The sequence below is a fragment of the Anabrus simplex genome, chromosome 1, assembly GCF_040414725.1.
Source record: "Anabrus simplex isolate iqAnaSimp1 chromosome 1, ASM4041472v1, whole genome shotgun sequence".
NCBI lineage: Eukaryota > Metazoa > Arthropoda > Insecta > Orthoptera > Tettigoniidae > Anabrus > Anabrus simplex.
The window spans coordinates 1421626423-1421643362 of record NC_090265.1 but is presented as its reverse complement, the minus strand read 5'-3'; the positions used below and the strand labels follow the sequence as shown (position 1 = coordinate 1421643362).

The 16940-nt window shown below is 36.9% G+C and overlaps 1 protein-coding gene across 1 annotated transcript in view; it reads right to left on the bottom strand.

The window, feature by feature from the left end:
* Positions 1-207: 207 nt before the first annotated feature.
* The window catches only part of LOC136879135 (tetratricopeptide repeat protein 12), a 172831-nt gene continuing 156098 nt past the window's right edge, over positions 208-16940 (bottom strand). The window contains exon 5 of the mRNA XM_067152890.2: positions 208-2498. Within this exon, the coding sequence (XP_067008991.1) occupies positions 2464-2498 (35 nt within the window). The 3' untranslated portion in view covers positions 208-2463. The remainder of the gene's footprint in view (positions 2499-16940) is intronic.

Here is a 16940-nt window from a genome sequence, read left to right as displayed (position 1 = left end):
CAGTCCTGTCGTTTTCCTCCCAAAACCAGTTGTTTCCTCAGCTGATTCAGTGATGACCTTCTAAAGCATGGCCCATTCCTGATTTGTAATATCACTGCTGATTGGATGACTAGCCAGTTTGTTTGAGATTGCATTTCTGTAATCTGTAGCAATGGATTCAATTTGAAGTTTAGAAGTATTGAATTTCTTTCTGGGCAGGTTGTGGATGGATCTTTTTGGTTTGCGACAGATTGAGATTCTCAACCAGTAAAAAAGGAGCTTATGATCTGTCCAGCAGTCATTGAGGTTTATTGCGTTCCTTGTAACAAGTACATCTTTTTTATTACATTGCCTGGTGATGATATAGTCAAGGATGTGCCAGTGCTTTGAGCGAGGATGCATCCAAGTGGACTTGTAGCGATTAGGCAGGCGGAACTGAGTATTAGTAATGAAGAGTTCATGTTCAGCACACAAACCAAGGAGCAGTAGACCATTGACATTACAGTTGCCAAGTCCATGTTTTCCCATCACACTGCCCCATAATTGGTGATCTTTACAAACTCTGGCATTGAAATCACCAAATAGTAAGAGTTTGTCTCTTGGTGGTACTTTGGTGATGGTAGTGCTCAGCAGGTTGTAGAATTGGTCTTTAGCTTCTACATCAGCACCCAAGGTGGGAGCATATGCGGAAATGAGTGTGATAGATTTGGCTCTAAAGAGTGGGATTTGGAGAGTCATAATTCTTTCACTGACAGCGGTTGGAGTTAGCTGATAATAATTGACCAATATGGCCTTCACAGCGAATCCCACACCATGAATGCGGTGTTGTCCCTCATATTTTCCCTTCCTGAAGATTGTGTAACCTGAGCTGAACTCTGTAAGTTTTATCTTCACTGGACAGCCTGGTTTCACTTAAGGCAGCAATATCAATGTTCATTCGTCCAAGCTCATGGGTGACAAGCGCTGTTCTTCTCTTAGGTGTGAATAGACATACAAGAATTCAAGATATTGGATGGCGGCTTAGGGAGTCTTCCATTTTTTGAAGTGTCGGATCCCTTCCATTTTTCTCTCTAATCAGTGTCATATAGAGGATGGTTGCCTAGTTGTACTTCCTCTTACAACAATAATCACCACCACCACCATAAAGACAAAATATTGTTGGCACAAGATATGTCAACGATTCAGAGCAATACTATCATAACTAGCATTTTTCACATTTTACACTAAAGCAAATGAAAAGTTTGTGTATGCCAGAAATCACCATGGAAAGTAAAGGCTGTCAGCGTTCTAGGCAATATGCCAGAAATTGCAAACTTTTAATTTGCTTTTGTGTGAAATGTGAAAAATGCTAGTTACGATGCTAGTTGCTCTGAACCACCGATGAATCCAGTGATAATGAATTGTACATGGTGGTGGCATTTTTTATATGAAATATAGTTTGTGATTATTTGGGCATATTTGTTCACACAGCTATGCCAGTATAATAATGACTACGTGAGAACTTCAGCAGGCATTTTGATTTGACACCATTTAGGCTGCCTGCTTGTCAGTTTCGGTCTACCTGATGACAGAGAAACGAGAACTGTGCTGGGCAACCTATGGTTAAATTTTAATTAATTTTGTTGTGTAAATCCCAAACTTGGTGAGCTCCATTCTTAAATCTAACTGTTCTGGCAGCATATTCACTTTTAAAGGATCTTGCTTACCCTACATTTCTTAAAACTGCCTACTCTGCTGATAAGCTAGAATAATTAATAATAGAGAAGAAATAAACTTTCTAGTGGTGGAAGAATTCCTCAAATCGGTTTTGTGGTTTCTAAGATTATGCTTCACATACAAACAAAACTCACAAATGTTTTCTCTTTGTAATATTAGTATAGATAATAATACTGCTTACAGTTAAAAATAAACATTGTTTAATGACTACGTGAGAACTTCATCACTTAAGACTATTCTCTATTATTGTTACAAAATAAACTGTCCTAAAGAAATTGTATTTTGCCAAACATCTCCAGCTCACTGATTTTGAGCAAATGTTACTACAGCTAGTCCAGTGCTTAGTCATAGTCTATCTCACTACCTGGTTGCATATTCTGTCTTTCAATACCTCTCCTATTTTCTCTTATGATGGGACTTAACTGCCTATATTATAAATATACTTCCCTCTCTAACACCATGCAGTGCAAACCTTACTTCCAGTTGAGTTCTCCAAGGCCAGCAAGCTGGGCAGTTGAGAAGCCTGTATTAGGCAGTGAAAAGAGTTGGCAACTGCTCTGCCCCACCCATGCAGCAGGAATGTAGAATATTCAGGCAAATATTCATTCATAAATACAGTAAGATGTTTCAATCAAATATATTTATTTTTTCTTTCTTTACCATTTTTGTATACAGGACTGTATGTTAAGCTCAAAATGGTGTATTCATAGAAGTAATATGATCCTAAAAGAGTTTCTCACTATGTAGGTAGTACAGGTAACCTAGGATTCAGGTTTCTGCTTCTTTCCATTGCTGTAAGTATTCTGCAAAAGAGGTAAGTATGGATTAAAATATATTTTTTAAATCTACTTATTTGAAGAATAAGGCACCATAAATGAACAGTATTTACGGCAGCATTGTACTTGTTAATTCTGTTTTGTTACCTTCATATTTCTTTCATTTATGCACTTTAGTACACCCAGTATCAGGGGTCGAGACCTTTCCCCTATTTTATCTGGTGTCTTGGAAATGACACCTTTGTTACTTTGACATCAACTAAGAGCCAATGTAAAACTGTACAACTCATGATAGGCAGTGGTTTAGTTGGACCAGAATGAGCCGGAACGCCCTCCCGGAAAATACCATATTCACGCGAATAATCCCAGCACCCTAATTTTAGGAAGGCTCATTTTGAAAAAAATTAAATGAACTAAAATTCCTTCCATTGAAAGAGTAACATAGGGATAAAAAAACATTTCATATCACTCCGCGAGGTCCACATTATCTTTACGTAAATATGAACCTGTGAATTTACGGATATAGCTGATTTGCCTGGACATATTTGAGAAATACATTATCACTGCTATCTATATAATTATAAAAGGAAGTGTCTGCCTGCCTGTCTGCCTGCCTGTCTGTCTGTCTGTCTGTCTGTCTGTCTGTCTGTCTGTCTGTCTGTCTGTCTGTGCACGATGCCCAGCAACATCTACAGCACTGAGATATCTGAAATTTTGAACATAGGTAGATGGAAAGGGGTCCAAATGCACCTCGAAGCCGGAATTTTCGTTTTCGCTTTCATTGGTGAGTTATGAACGAAAAACCATCGGAAAACGTGCATTGGGATATGACAATCCAACGTGCTGTCACCAAGATTAAATGCATCGAGACGCTGTCACTAGGCAACGTACATAAGATAGGGAGAGAACATGGTATTCAAGTAGCTATTTTACGTCCAGGGGGGCCTGTTTCATAAAGCTACAAGTCTACAAGTGTACAAGTTGTAATTACAAGTGCATGTTCCTACACTTGTAAGAAATTTTTGTTTCATAAACAAAATTTCTACAATTGTAAGGTTGGTACTTTTCACTACAAGTCTTACAAGTCAGCTGATTTCTGTGAGATAGACAAGTGGAGTCAAAGGAGTCAAAGATGAGTAGTAAACAGCAACAAATTGCCAACAAACTTTTAATCCTGAATAAAATCAGGGATGCAAAAGAAATTTTGTTTGGAGCCTTCTCTTCTTCACTCACAAAAGAAGATAAAGTTAGAGAGTGGAGGAATATCCACAATATTGCCTTATCTGTGGGTCTTATCCCTGATACTAAAGATTTTACCTATGTTAGAGATGTCTTGTGGCAGAATCTAAAGAAAACCACTGTTGTAAGTATTCAAAATATTGTCACATAGGCCTATATTCTTATCTCTTAAATTTTAAGGTTAGGTTATCATTGTATACAACTTTGTACATAATAATTTTTATAATATTCTGAATTTCAGACAAATAGTATTCATATATTTATTACACAGTCAGAATATGAATTTGTTATACATGTACATTTTCCATTATTTCACAGGCAAAATTGGACAATGCCAAAAAAAAAAAACTGGTTCTGCTGGTGGCAAAACATCAAAGCTGGCAGATATAGATAATATAGTAATTGATATAATTGGCAAAGAATCCCCCATGTAACAAGTTTAGGGCTTGTGAAAACAATGCAGAAGCAACACCAGTAGTAGTTGGTGATGAAACACCATGTTCAAGCAAAGGCAAGTTAATGTTTCTTATTTGTTTATAAATTTCAGATACATTCTAATATTTTAACCATATTTAACCATTTTAACAATATTTTAACCTTTAACCATAATATTCTAACCATTTATGAACATTTCAGGTCAGAAAAGGAAGAAAATTTCCTCTGAGTCTACACTTCACAACACAGATTACCAGGAAATTCAGAGGAGAAAGAAGATAGCCCTTCAGAATGAGCTATTAGAAATACAAATATATAAATCAGAAATAGAAATATATAAATCAAAATTGGAGGCTTTGAAACTTGAGAGAGACTTGGGCCTACCCATGTCTTGTTATACAAAGGACATTACAAAGTGTGATGATGATGTAGAAGAGGGTGTTTATTATTTAACAAATGGAGTGGCTGAAGAAGCTAATGAATGATTTTACATCTATGTTTGATTATTTTTCTCATGTAAATTAAACAATAACATTAAAATAGTTTGTCTGTGTAAATAACTGTCTTTTATCACATTATTTCACTATATATTTTACAAGACATTATTTCACTGAATATTTTAGGTAAGCCTTAATCTTAAGCAAAATGGTTAATGAGTTGTTGTAGGTGCCTATGTGCTGCTGGAAGTGGTACATAGTCAAAATCTGGTTCATCGTTTTCATTTTCAGCAGGTTCTATGTTCATCACATTCTGATCTTGAAGTTCTCTTGAAATGTTACAAAGTGTAACACAACAAATAAAAATATTAGCTGCAAAGGTAGGGTTAACTTTAAGATGATTGAGACGTGGAAATTTCTCTTTCAAGATCCCAATAGCATTTTCAATTATACGTCTTGTTGACTTATGAGCTTTATTAAAACGCATAACTGCAGGGTCGTTTATATTATTCAAGACAGGTGTAATGAGCCATTCCTTAAGTGGGTACCCTGAATCACCAAGAAGAATAGCACCTGGAAATGGACGCCACCCAACATCAAAGCGTTGAGAAAGAGTGCTGTTTCTTAGTACACATGCATCATGCACACTTCCAGGCCAGTTAGCACTTGCATAGTAAAACTTAAGATTTGGTCCACACACTAACATGCAATTTATGGAATGGTTCCCATGCCTATCAATGAAGTCATTCTCATGTCCTACTGCAGGAGCATCAATGTTTATTAGTGTTCCATCAATACATCCACATACTTGAGGCATGCGAGCAATAGCATGGAACTCTCGAACAATGTGGCCAGTTTCCTCTGGCCAGTCAACAACTGTGGGAAACATGACAATATTCACTGCATTCACAACTGAATGAACTGCTCTGCACACACTAGATTTTGATACACCATGCATATCACCTACTGCATGATATTGCCCTCCATTTCCTAACCAGTGTAATGCTATAAGTAACTGTTGTTTTGGGGAGAGCACAGTTTCTGTTAGTTGCATGTTGAAGCTGATTACCTACATTTTGAAGGAGTGACTCCAGTTTCACTGAACTTATTCTAAACCTTTCATTATATTCATAAAAGCTTGTGAAAGCCATGTTAACCCTACTTCTGAAAGTTCTTTTACGTCTTTGCCCATCCCCTACTATATCTTCATCACTATCACTACTACTATATAACAAATCCATATTCCACACAAAAATAAACACAAAGCTTGAAAACTAATTGATTATTGGGTATTTAACAGCAAATTACACTAACTTGTAATCAACCTTACATGTCTCAAACAACTTGTAAGAAAAACTGTATTTTCTACAAGTTCTTGTACTCTACAAGTATCTTTATGAAACAAAACATGAATTTTGACTTGTTGACAAGTCTTGTAACTTGTATAAATTCACTTGTACCTACAAGTGCTTTTATGAAACAGGAATTAATTTTTTCCTACAACTTGTATGAAAAATTATTTGTAACTTGTAGACTTATAGCTTTATGAAACAGTCCCCAGGGTGTAGGAAACCGTTTTTGGTCTTATGTGGTGTGAGGGCATATGACGCTGTTGATGCTCTGCAATGAACATGGCTCTGAAACTGATGACGAATATTATTGAAGCCACCATCATTACTGAGCATGCTGCGGGCGAAGTAGTATTCCTCGGGTCCATTGAGTAGGAAGCCATTTTCAGTCCGCGACACGAGGAGCCCTCAGCCCGTAATATTCGGAAGTGTTTGGGTGTATGTGTGCGAAGCCCAGTTAAATCTATGGCACACAGAGATCTGAAATTTTGACATAGGACAATCGCTTAAAGTTGTAGGACTCCGTCTTCGAAAACGGTGCTTTTGCCATTGTCAACTGTACGTGGATCGTTCAAGAGTTCGAAAGGCAAGCACAATACAGTATACATCTTACCTCCAAATAGAAGGACATTAATATAGTTGATTCTGAAGCACTATAAGGAAACAATATATTTTGTATTATATAACATGGTCTTTTACATGGTTTTAATATTATTTGTACCATCCATCAACCCGGTATCTTAAGCATTGAAAGTAACAATATAATAAAAATAAAATAATGTATTTCATGCAATTTACGTCAAAATGATGTGAGTTAATAAATATAATGTTTTAATTTGCTTTTAAATAAATAGTTTAGAAACATCTAACTGTTCAATTAAAAAACGCGGGCAAAGCCGCGGGCACATGCTAGTAATATATACTGTATTTGCCAGGAAAATTATCAAGTAGGCCTAGGTATTTCATTAATCTGAACTTCCAGTAGGCTCGATTTCCTGTAGACTGAAAGATTCGTTGTCTCTTCCATCACTAGTATCATCTCCTAAATTACTTACAAATTCGTTACATACTACATCTAAAACCTTTTTCATGCGCGGTCTTTTCTTTACACGGATATTAACATGACCGGTGGTGGATAATTCTTTTCATGCAATGTAAACAGTTGAAAGTGACACACCGCCGAACTCAGATGTTAGTTTTGCAATATGGTAAAAGCTTGTTAATTCAAAGTCATTAGGACGCAAAATCGGACTTGGAATTACATGATTTCAAATTGACCGCCAACTCATACTTCAGAAATGCCAACCCTTGCCGCTTCAACAGAATATTCTAAGATCCGTTACTGCATGCAGTTAACATTGATTCACAGTTTAAACCTTTCAAATGCAATGGGAAAGAATTATTTCCAAAATGTATCGAACAAGGTGCATTTACAGTATTCAAATAATGCACGTGGATAACTCACTGACAAACATAACCTCATGCAACGAAAGAAAAAATCATTCAAAGACGAGAAGTCTATGCTGGCTCACCTGTGCAAGTACTTCATTCATTGGATTACTGTACTGTATGCATTTTTAGATGCCTTGTATTTGCATGGCAAGTACCTGATGCCCTTAAAACATCGTAGCTTATTGAACTTTCCTATGACAAGGGGAGGAAGTCTTTCGCTCCCGTCTGCATTGCAACACAGTACAGTGAACCCATCTCTTTTTAAAAAGTCAGTTTGAGTTAGCCATAAAAATAACCAATGCACTTTCATTGTCATTGACAATATTGTTCGTTGTGTACGAATTGATTTTTCGCCAACTGTGGGCATCGCCAAGGAGAATCGCCAATGATCGCGGATTCTGCTTCTTCGCACACTGCCTGTTACGTGATACTGTGGTGTTCCTTAAAATACTAAATACAAAAGAATTACGAGAACACTCGAACTTAGCAGCTATGAAACAAACTGTCGACACACCGAAGTGTGGAAGTGAATGAAAGTGCAGAAATCTACCCCTGCACGTGCCGAAAGATGCATTCTATCATAACACGGAGAAATTTTGAATTTAAATTACTGCGTAAAATACTATTTTTTAAAATGTAAAGGCAGTTTAAAATTTAAAGTCAGAATTGTTTTCCGTTTACATATGACATATGGGGGCATCATCCATCTGCGGTTACACAAAGCATAACTCTACACCCAAAATTGGAAACTAGGTAAGCCAGGAGCATGTTGCCAACATTGACGCAAATAAAACCCGCACCCCAAGTTCGTTCCTCATTTTTTTTTATATATGCGGGGATTATTCGCGTAAATATGGTATTTTCCCGCTTTAAAATGACGTAACATTTTTACATTCAGTAAGATAATCTTATAGTCTATACATAGCACTGAAACATCATGGGTGTACTCTAGCAGACTAATATCGAACCTTACGGTTTTATGTTCATAAGATACGGTCGCTTTTACTGTACACTCCTGGTGGTTTTCTGGTTCTCTAAGGTTGGCTACACTACTATTGGATTCGGAGAGCAGGAAGTGAGCACAACAACTTTCTTCCACTCATTATGTTGTGTGAATCCAAGTTTTATTTTATGTTTTGCTCAATGTGTTGCTGTGAAGCAGATATCATGGAATCTCTCTGCAGTTAAAGAACATCAGTAGCCCCGTAGTACCTTCCAAGTTTTCCAGTGTCTGTGAAAGTGAGTTGTGAGTGTGACCATGAATTTACTGAAGTGGCTGGGTTCAAAAAAACATGCTGGGGATGAAGATGAAGAATCAAAGAATACTAAAAAGGTGTGTGATGGCTCAAGTAAAAACGAAATTGAATGGAGTTCCGAGAACATTAGTTTCATTAAAGATGTGAGTATAAATACACAGCCTGGGTTAAATGTTGCTGTAACGTGTGATGCAGATTAAAGGGAGAACCTAGGTTACGGTACTACACCTTCTACCATCAACTGTGAAATTCAAAGACCCAGCTACCGAAAACAAGATTTTCCAGACTGTTGGAACGAGTCTCAGTACCGTTATTTGTTGTCAGAGAACAAGTGGTTATTTGCAGAAAATAAAAATTTAGGCTGCAATATGTGTAAAGAGGAAAGTAAATTAGGATTAGGAGTTTATAAAGGGGCAGGACTTAAGCTAATGAAAGTATGGGTAGAATGCAAGGTACCGGGCGAGTTGGCCGTGTGCGTAGAGGCACGCGGCTGTGAGCTTGCATCCAGGAGATAGTAGGTTCGAATCCCACTATCGGCAGCCCTGAAAATGGTTTTCCGTGGTTTCCCATTTTCACAGCAGGCAAATGCTGGGGCTGTACCTTAATTAAGGCCACGGCCGCTTCCTTCCAACTCCTAAGCCTTTCCTATCCCATCGTCGCCATAAGACCTATCTGTGTCGGTGCGACGTAAAGCCCCTAGCAAAAAAAAAAAAAAAGAATGCAAGGTTCATCCCAACGGAAATAATATTAATCAACAATAAACAAGCCTTCGGAAAAAAATATTTGAGCACAAAAATTCAAAATCTCACAGAAAACGATGTTACAAAAATCAGAATCTAATAAAAAGATATTTGAAAGTTGCTTGGACACTATGAATGTCAAACACCTAGGAACCACCGTTCGAGTATTTCGAACAGCATACTCAATTGCAAAAAGAAATAGACCCTTTGAGACCTACAGACTTATGTTGAACTTCAACAATTAAATGGTTCAGATATGGGACGAGTTCTTCATACAAATTTTAGTTGTGCTAATATTATTGAACACATTTTACAGGAAATGAGAAATAAAATAGCAAAATCTATAACAGAAATCAGAGGAGAATCAATATTATGATTGACGAATCAACAACAGTTAATGTAAAATCTGTTATAGTATTATGTTTGAGATGTGCTCTTTCAGATAATTCTGAAGTTGTTTCCTTTTTCTGGGACTTAATGCAACTTGAATCAACTACAGCAGATGTTATTACTCAAGAGATATTGAAGAATATTTCTTCATATAGGATGAATGAAAACTTTCTGGCAGAATATTTAATTGGTTAGCACAGGGGTCTCCAATTAGTAAGGGCTCATGGGCCACATTGGAAACCTTAGGTATGATTGCGGGCCGCACTTTAATAATAGGCCAATTTTCGTAAAATTCTACAAATAGAACAGAGGTGCCAGTATGAAATAATGTTCATAGTTCAATTGAAATGAAGGTTTGATAATTTTTATTGCTTAAAACACTATTGTACATCAGCATAAAGAAGTGAAATTAAAAATTAACACTATTATACCCAGGACAATTGAATTCTGAAGAAGAGCACCCAACAATGACAGTTCATTTGAATTAATATTTGACGAATGACAAAAAAGAAAAAAACGCCTTAAGAATAACTGATATTAATAATGTAGTCAAAACAAAACTTAAAGAAGGACAATTTTGTGGGAGTAGTGTGGTCGATCAGCTGCATCTACCACCAGCTCTGTCGTTGCTAATCTCAAAAGATGCAGCAAGGAAGAATCTGAAAGTCGAATTCTGTATTGATTTTTTTATGTGGGCTGATGACCTCGATGTTAGGCCCTTTAAACTACAAGCATCATCATCATCAACGATTTTTAATGAATTTCATAGATGAAAAAAGACTTTCACATATGTTCATACTCCCAAACATTGAAGTCATTTTTAGTCCAAATTATCTTAACTTTGGGTATTTTTCGCTGGGTAGCAGTTTAAAAACATGTGATCCCTTTTCTTGTGTTGTCTGTAAGAACATATCGGCTTGTACATCGCACAGCTCAAGTTGTAGTTGTGGTTATTGTTCCTCGATTGCAGCACCAAGAGTATTCACGTAAGGTTGTATACTGCTTTTCAGAATTTCAGTTTCCTTGAATGGTGTGTTGAATTCTTCAATGATCTCTTGAATGTGTGAACTGAAATCTGAAAAATGTATGGTTTCTTGGTCCTTCTCCACCGCTAATTGTAGACAGCAGGGGAAATTAGTCAATTCATTGGTTTCTAAAGAACGTTTGAAAATTTTCAATTTGTTTCGAAATCCATTAACATTTCCCACCATATCTGACACCTCATGGTTTCTTCCTTGAAGATTTAGGTTCAGGGTGTTAAGGTGATTTGTCATAGTTAGGAAAGCTAACTGCTTTAAAAACTCTGGGCTTTGAATTTTCTCTTCTAGTTCTGAAGTATCTGACGAGAAAAATTTATTAAGAAATTTGGGGATTTCCTTGCGAATTGCAAAAAAACAATGAAGGCACTTCCCTGCACTCAGCCACCTTACATATTTGTACAGCAGCAAGTGTCCATATTCTACATCAATTTCCAGCAAAAACTGTTTGAATTTTCTATGTAAAAGGGCTCGATTCCCACCTTTTAACATATTAATAATTGTAACCACAAGTTCAAAAACTTCTGTTTTCTTAATTGATTTCCCACACAACACTTCCTGGTGAATGAAACAGTGGATCATTGGACATGTTACGCCATTTTCTTTTAGCAATCCCACCCCTGTCATTGCTGGCGCTCCATCTGTCACAATGGCTGAAGATTTACTGAAGCCTCCAACTCTGTCGACAGTTCTTTTAACAGCATCATAAATGTCCCTCCCTTTTGTTGTTCCTAGAAGAGAGCAGACATCAAATAGCTCCTCTTTACTACTTAAGTCTTCAAAGATTGTGCGTACAAATATTAGTAGCTAACTGACATCTGACTGATCAGAGCTTTCATCAAAGCATAGTGAGAAATAGGTGCTTTCCTTAACCAAATTAATGAACACTTTTTCCACTTGTTCTCACATGTCAGTGACCCTTCTCTGTACAGTTTGGTTGGAAAGTGGCACTGATTCAAATTTCTCAGCCATTTTAGCATCTCCAAAAGCCTTTGCCATTTCCATAGCGCACTTTTTAACAAGACTGCCTTCAGTGAAGTTTCTTTTTTCCTTCGCAAGTTCAAGCGACACTGCGTAGGAGGCGTACAGAGAAGACGACTGATTTTGTAAGACTTTACTAAACATACCTGTTTGTTGTTTTAATTTCTTTTTGAAGTCTGCAACCAGTGCGTGTCGAGCTTCTTCCTTATATGCTGCATACTTTTTCTCGTGCATTGTTGAGTACTGTTGTTTAACATTGTACTCCTTCGGCACAGACACTATTTGTATGCAAACCAAACACTGAAGCTTCCTACTGTTGTTAGTAATTAAATAGTTACTCTCCCAGCTTTCCTTGTAAATTCTGTTTTCATTTTCAATTTTGCGTTTCACTGAGCTTCCGCTCATTTTTTATTTACGTAAAAGACGCAAGCACTTTACACTCAACACTAAACAAAACCTCCAAAATGGACAGTACGGTAACTTGTGAAACTTCACTACACGTCAAGCAAGCGCGACTTAGTGTGTGGAGACAGGAGGAATAGCCAGCAAGCATTGCCGGACGAGTCTATTGCTGCGTGAGTGAAGGGGATGGAGGTCAGTGGAGGGGCACACGTCCGCTCTTGACGCATCCTGCCCTGTGCGATACGGCGCGTCGCTCGTAGAACGGCTGACTTAATTCTTTATCAACTTTGTTTGCTCATTTTTTCTGTATTGTTTTCAGACCAGCCACTTTCTACTGTGAGTGTCTTTTATATATTTCAGTAACATTGGCGATTATAGTTCAGTTTCTGAGGAGTTGGGACCGGTTTCTCATGAATGTAAAGATTCTTTGTATCAAGTAGGCAATGCATTTCTACGAAAACATTTTTAGACAGGTTGGAAATTATGGAACAGTTGAATGTTGCACATCGTATATGTCTGCATGACAATTCAAACGTTTTTATGTCATCATTAAGATATGTATGACAATATTCAAACGTAAGTTTTTGAAAAATATTCTCAAATGTTTAAATATTAATTTTATATTGTGGCAAGATATACATGCAAGTGAAAATGATATCCATACGAAAACATATGCTTTCGCAAGAATGAGGGTTTTACATTTAAAAAAATAAAATAATCTATTCAGATCAAGTGAGTACTTAAAAACAGGAAATAATATTAAATAATGAATTAGTTCTGACTTGGGATAATATTTTGAATGAGCTACGAAATATTTGTTGGTACGTTTACTTCAAATTTCGTAAAAAATATATATATATATATCATTTTTCTAAAGTTCTCGTGGGCCGCACAATACGGCTTTGCGGGCCACCTTTTGGAAACCCATGGTCTAGCATGTGATGGGGCCTCTGTAATGTTAGGTAGAAAAAATGGAGTTCGGAGCACAGTTTTTAAACCTATTTCCAGATATAGTAATGTGGCACTGTTTAAACCATCACTTGGAATTGGCCGTTTCTGATACAAGAAATGAAGTTACAGGTTTTAACCATTTCCATTCTTTCTTTGACAAATTGTATCCTTTATACTGCATGTCTCCCAAAAATCAAAGGGAACTCAACATTTGTACTGCTTCACTGGAACGAAGAGTAAAGTAAGAAGATCGGGAAAATATTTACAATAAGATGGGTAGCATCAAGCCAGAGAACTGTAAAAGCTGTCTGGGAAAACTATAGTACACTAGTAAAACATTTTAGTGAGGACAAAAATGACCACGAGAAAGACTCCAAAGAAAGGGCAAAATTCCAAGGTCTAGAAAATATGTTAACATGTGTAGAATTTCTAGAAAATACTGCAATTATGTATGATGCTCTTGTCATTATAGTTGCAGAAAAGAGAGACAAGTCTGACAGAGGCTCAAAATGCAATCAAGCGCACTATAAAAGTGTTTGAATATATGTATAACTCAGCTTCTGGAGAATACTACAGAACAGTTCTTAAAGCAGCAAAAAACAAAAAGTTTAGAAACATAGGATTACATGATTCTAAAAAAAAGTTGTAAAAATTGACAGAAAGCAGTTTTTAGAAGTCTTGTGAACAATTTAAATAACAGGCTTATGGAAAATGTGTCCACATCATCTCATCTTGGTTCCAGGTCTAGTCAGCTGAGATATGAGAGAATGACAAAAGTTACCAGTGATTCAAAGGTACTATACAAAAATAATTGGCCCTCCACTTCTACTTTGGATATCTGCTATGGTGATGAGAGTGTTGGCAACCTTTGTGACTTTTTCCACGTGTCAGACAAGAGGAGGTACATTAAAACTTTTAGAAAGTATGTCGAGACCAGGGAAATTCCAGTGGAGCTGATGCCATTAATCAAGACTGTACAGACCATTCCCATCTCTTCAGCAGAAGCTGAAAGAGCTTTCAGTACCATGAATGAGATCCACACCAAAAAAGAGAAAGAGGCTGCTGGTTGCAAGATCAAGCAGACTTATTTTCATAAGCAGCGCTGGACCTCCTGTGCATATATTTAACCCACAACCATATGTCAAGTCATGGCTACGAAAGGGCAGACGTTCAGCTGATGAAACAACTTGTCGGAAACATGAGGCCACTGATTTCGACACCTAATACGAATCCATTTTGAAATTGCTGAATTAATAAGGTGAGTTCCTGTAAATATTTTGTCCCAACTAAATCACTGATAATAGGTGTATTGATCAGTACCAACAGATGTTAGGAACATATTGTTCATAATTGGAACTTCCTACTATTATTTGAAACGGTATAGTATTACTACATGGTACAAAATTATTGACAGATTAAATGATGTTATTACAGATGCAACAATTAGGTTGTTACAGAGGAATAGGCAGGGACTTTAACCTTTCAAACAGTTATGTCAAAGTGCATAAAATTAAAAGGGTTTTGGAAGACAAAATATACCTGTAAACAAAGCTATTAAACTGTGCCAGAAAAGGAACACATGTACATGTATAAACTCAAACTTTCTGTTTTTGAAAGTAAAAGTAGACCTAGGGAGATCAAATAAGAAATTGGTCTCACATTCTGAAGAAATGTTGAATTTAAAAAATAATATATCGTCAGTTTTTAGTGAGAGTGCCTTATACGAGGCAAAAGCTGAACACAACACACACGATACTGACCTTGAACGCAGTCTCGCATTACCCCTACCCTTCTTCATCGATCCCTCCACACTTACATCACGCCAGGTTCTAATAAATCAATTGAATCTTTGACTGTATAATTTGTGCAAATAGTTGTGATTCATTACATTTGTTCGAGCAGACAATGTTTTGTTTTTATTTATTATGATTGCTGGCAAAAATACAAAACACAAGGAAATTTGTTACCTTGAAAGTGAAATTGGAAGCATTAAAATTCATTAAGAGGGGATACCATTTTTTTTTCATTCTGCAATTATATCTTTTTTAGACTTGAAAGCAAGGAAATGTTCCCCCCAACTAGTTGCTGGCAAGAAGGAGGTCAGTGGTGGGTCTGTCACCTTTCAGCTTCTGAACCAGCTGCACTGTACTGCATTTCCTCAGTACTGAGATGGAATGGTTATACTGCCAGGACTCGGTCCCCAGAGCCTTGTCCGTAAAAGCAGGTTACTGCAACATGGGCAGGTGAGGTTGAGATCTGGGTAGGAGAGGTTATGGAATGCACACCCCTTACACACCTACAGTTTTATGCTGGCGTAACTTCGGAAAATCAAGCACAAGCAGGAATAATGCTTATCATTCATAAACGGTTTAAATCTGCCATTACAGATTACACCTTCTGGAGTGAACGAATAACAGAAGATACGTCTGAAAATATCTAGGGAATACCTGTCTGTAATTGGATTGTACCCCAGTAGTAGGAGAAGAAGACAAAAACGAAGATTTCTACAACAAACTGCAACAGGTTTTGAATAAAATTAATAGGAATGATTATCTCTTATTGATGGGTGACTTCAGTGCAAGAGTAGGTAATGCAAAAGTAGGACAGTCAATTGGCACATTTGGCAAACAAGTCTGTAACAACAACAGGATTAGATTAATAGACTTCACTTACAATCAGTTAAAGGTAATGAATATTTTCTTCAATCACAGAGACAGCCATAAATGCACATTGGAGGCAAGAGGAACGAGATCAATACTAGATTATGCTATTTGCAATATCAGACTAGCAGAGATGGTTTTAGATACAAGAATTTTCCAAGGCCCATTAGAATAAAACATCGATGGCACAGCAATATGAAGAAACCAACAAAATCAAATACAACCTCTCTCTACAAAGTATAGTACGCGAACCTTTTCTTGAGCCCTGAGCTCCATAGTAATGAATGGGAACTAGGGCTCAAGAAAAGGTTCGCGTACTATACAACTTCTTCATGATCCTAGTATTAGATTAATCTACCAACAACGACTAGCTGAGTTAACCCAATCAACTCCAATGGTAGAAAATTTGAAGAGGAATGGAAATACCTAACAACCATCTTAAAACAAGCAGACAAAGAGAGCCTTGGCACCAAAACGAAATGGCAGAGGAAGAGGGGACTCAGAATTTGGGATGAAAATATCAAAGAAATTATCAAAGACAAACAGGAGGCTTACAGGAAGTACTTATGTACCAAGAAAGATGAGGATAAAATAGAATACCACAGAAAGCAAGCAACTGCAAAGAGAGAAGTGCACAAATACCATAGGAGGAACTGGGGAGAATTTGTATCCCATTTAGAAAATTACATAACCAGACCTCAACCACAGACTTGCAAAATTTTGAAAAATTTAAATATGGAAACTAAAAACACACTCGGAATCAACACAATCTCCTGCAACACTTGGTCAAATTACTTTTAAAATTTATGGTCACAGAATGTCTCACCTATTCAGACACTTCACTCAGACAATCAACACAACGAACGCATTACAATGGCAGACTAGTTGCAGTCCTGAAAACACTAAAGTGCAATGAAAGACCTGGGAAAGATGGCTTAAATTTGGAGTTATTCAAATAGTCATGTGAATCATTCCAAGAAAGATTCGGCCAGTTCCTAAATAGAATTTGGAAAGGAGAAGACCCACCTGAAAACTGGAATAAAGCAATAGTTATACCCATTTTCAAGAAAGGCAACAAAAATGATTGTGAAAACTACAGAGGCATATGTTTATTAAATTCTGGTTATAAAATATTAAAAA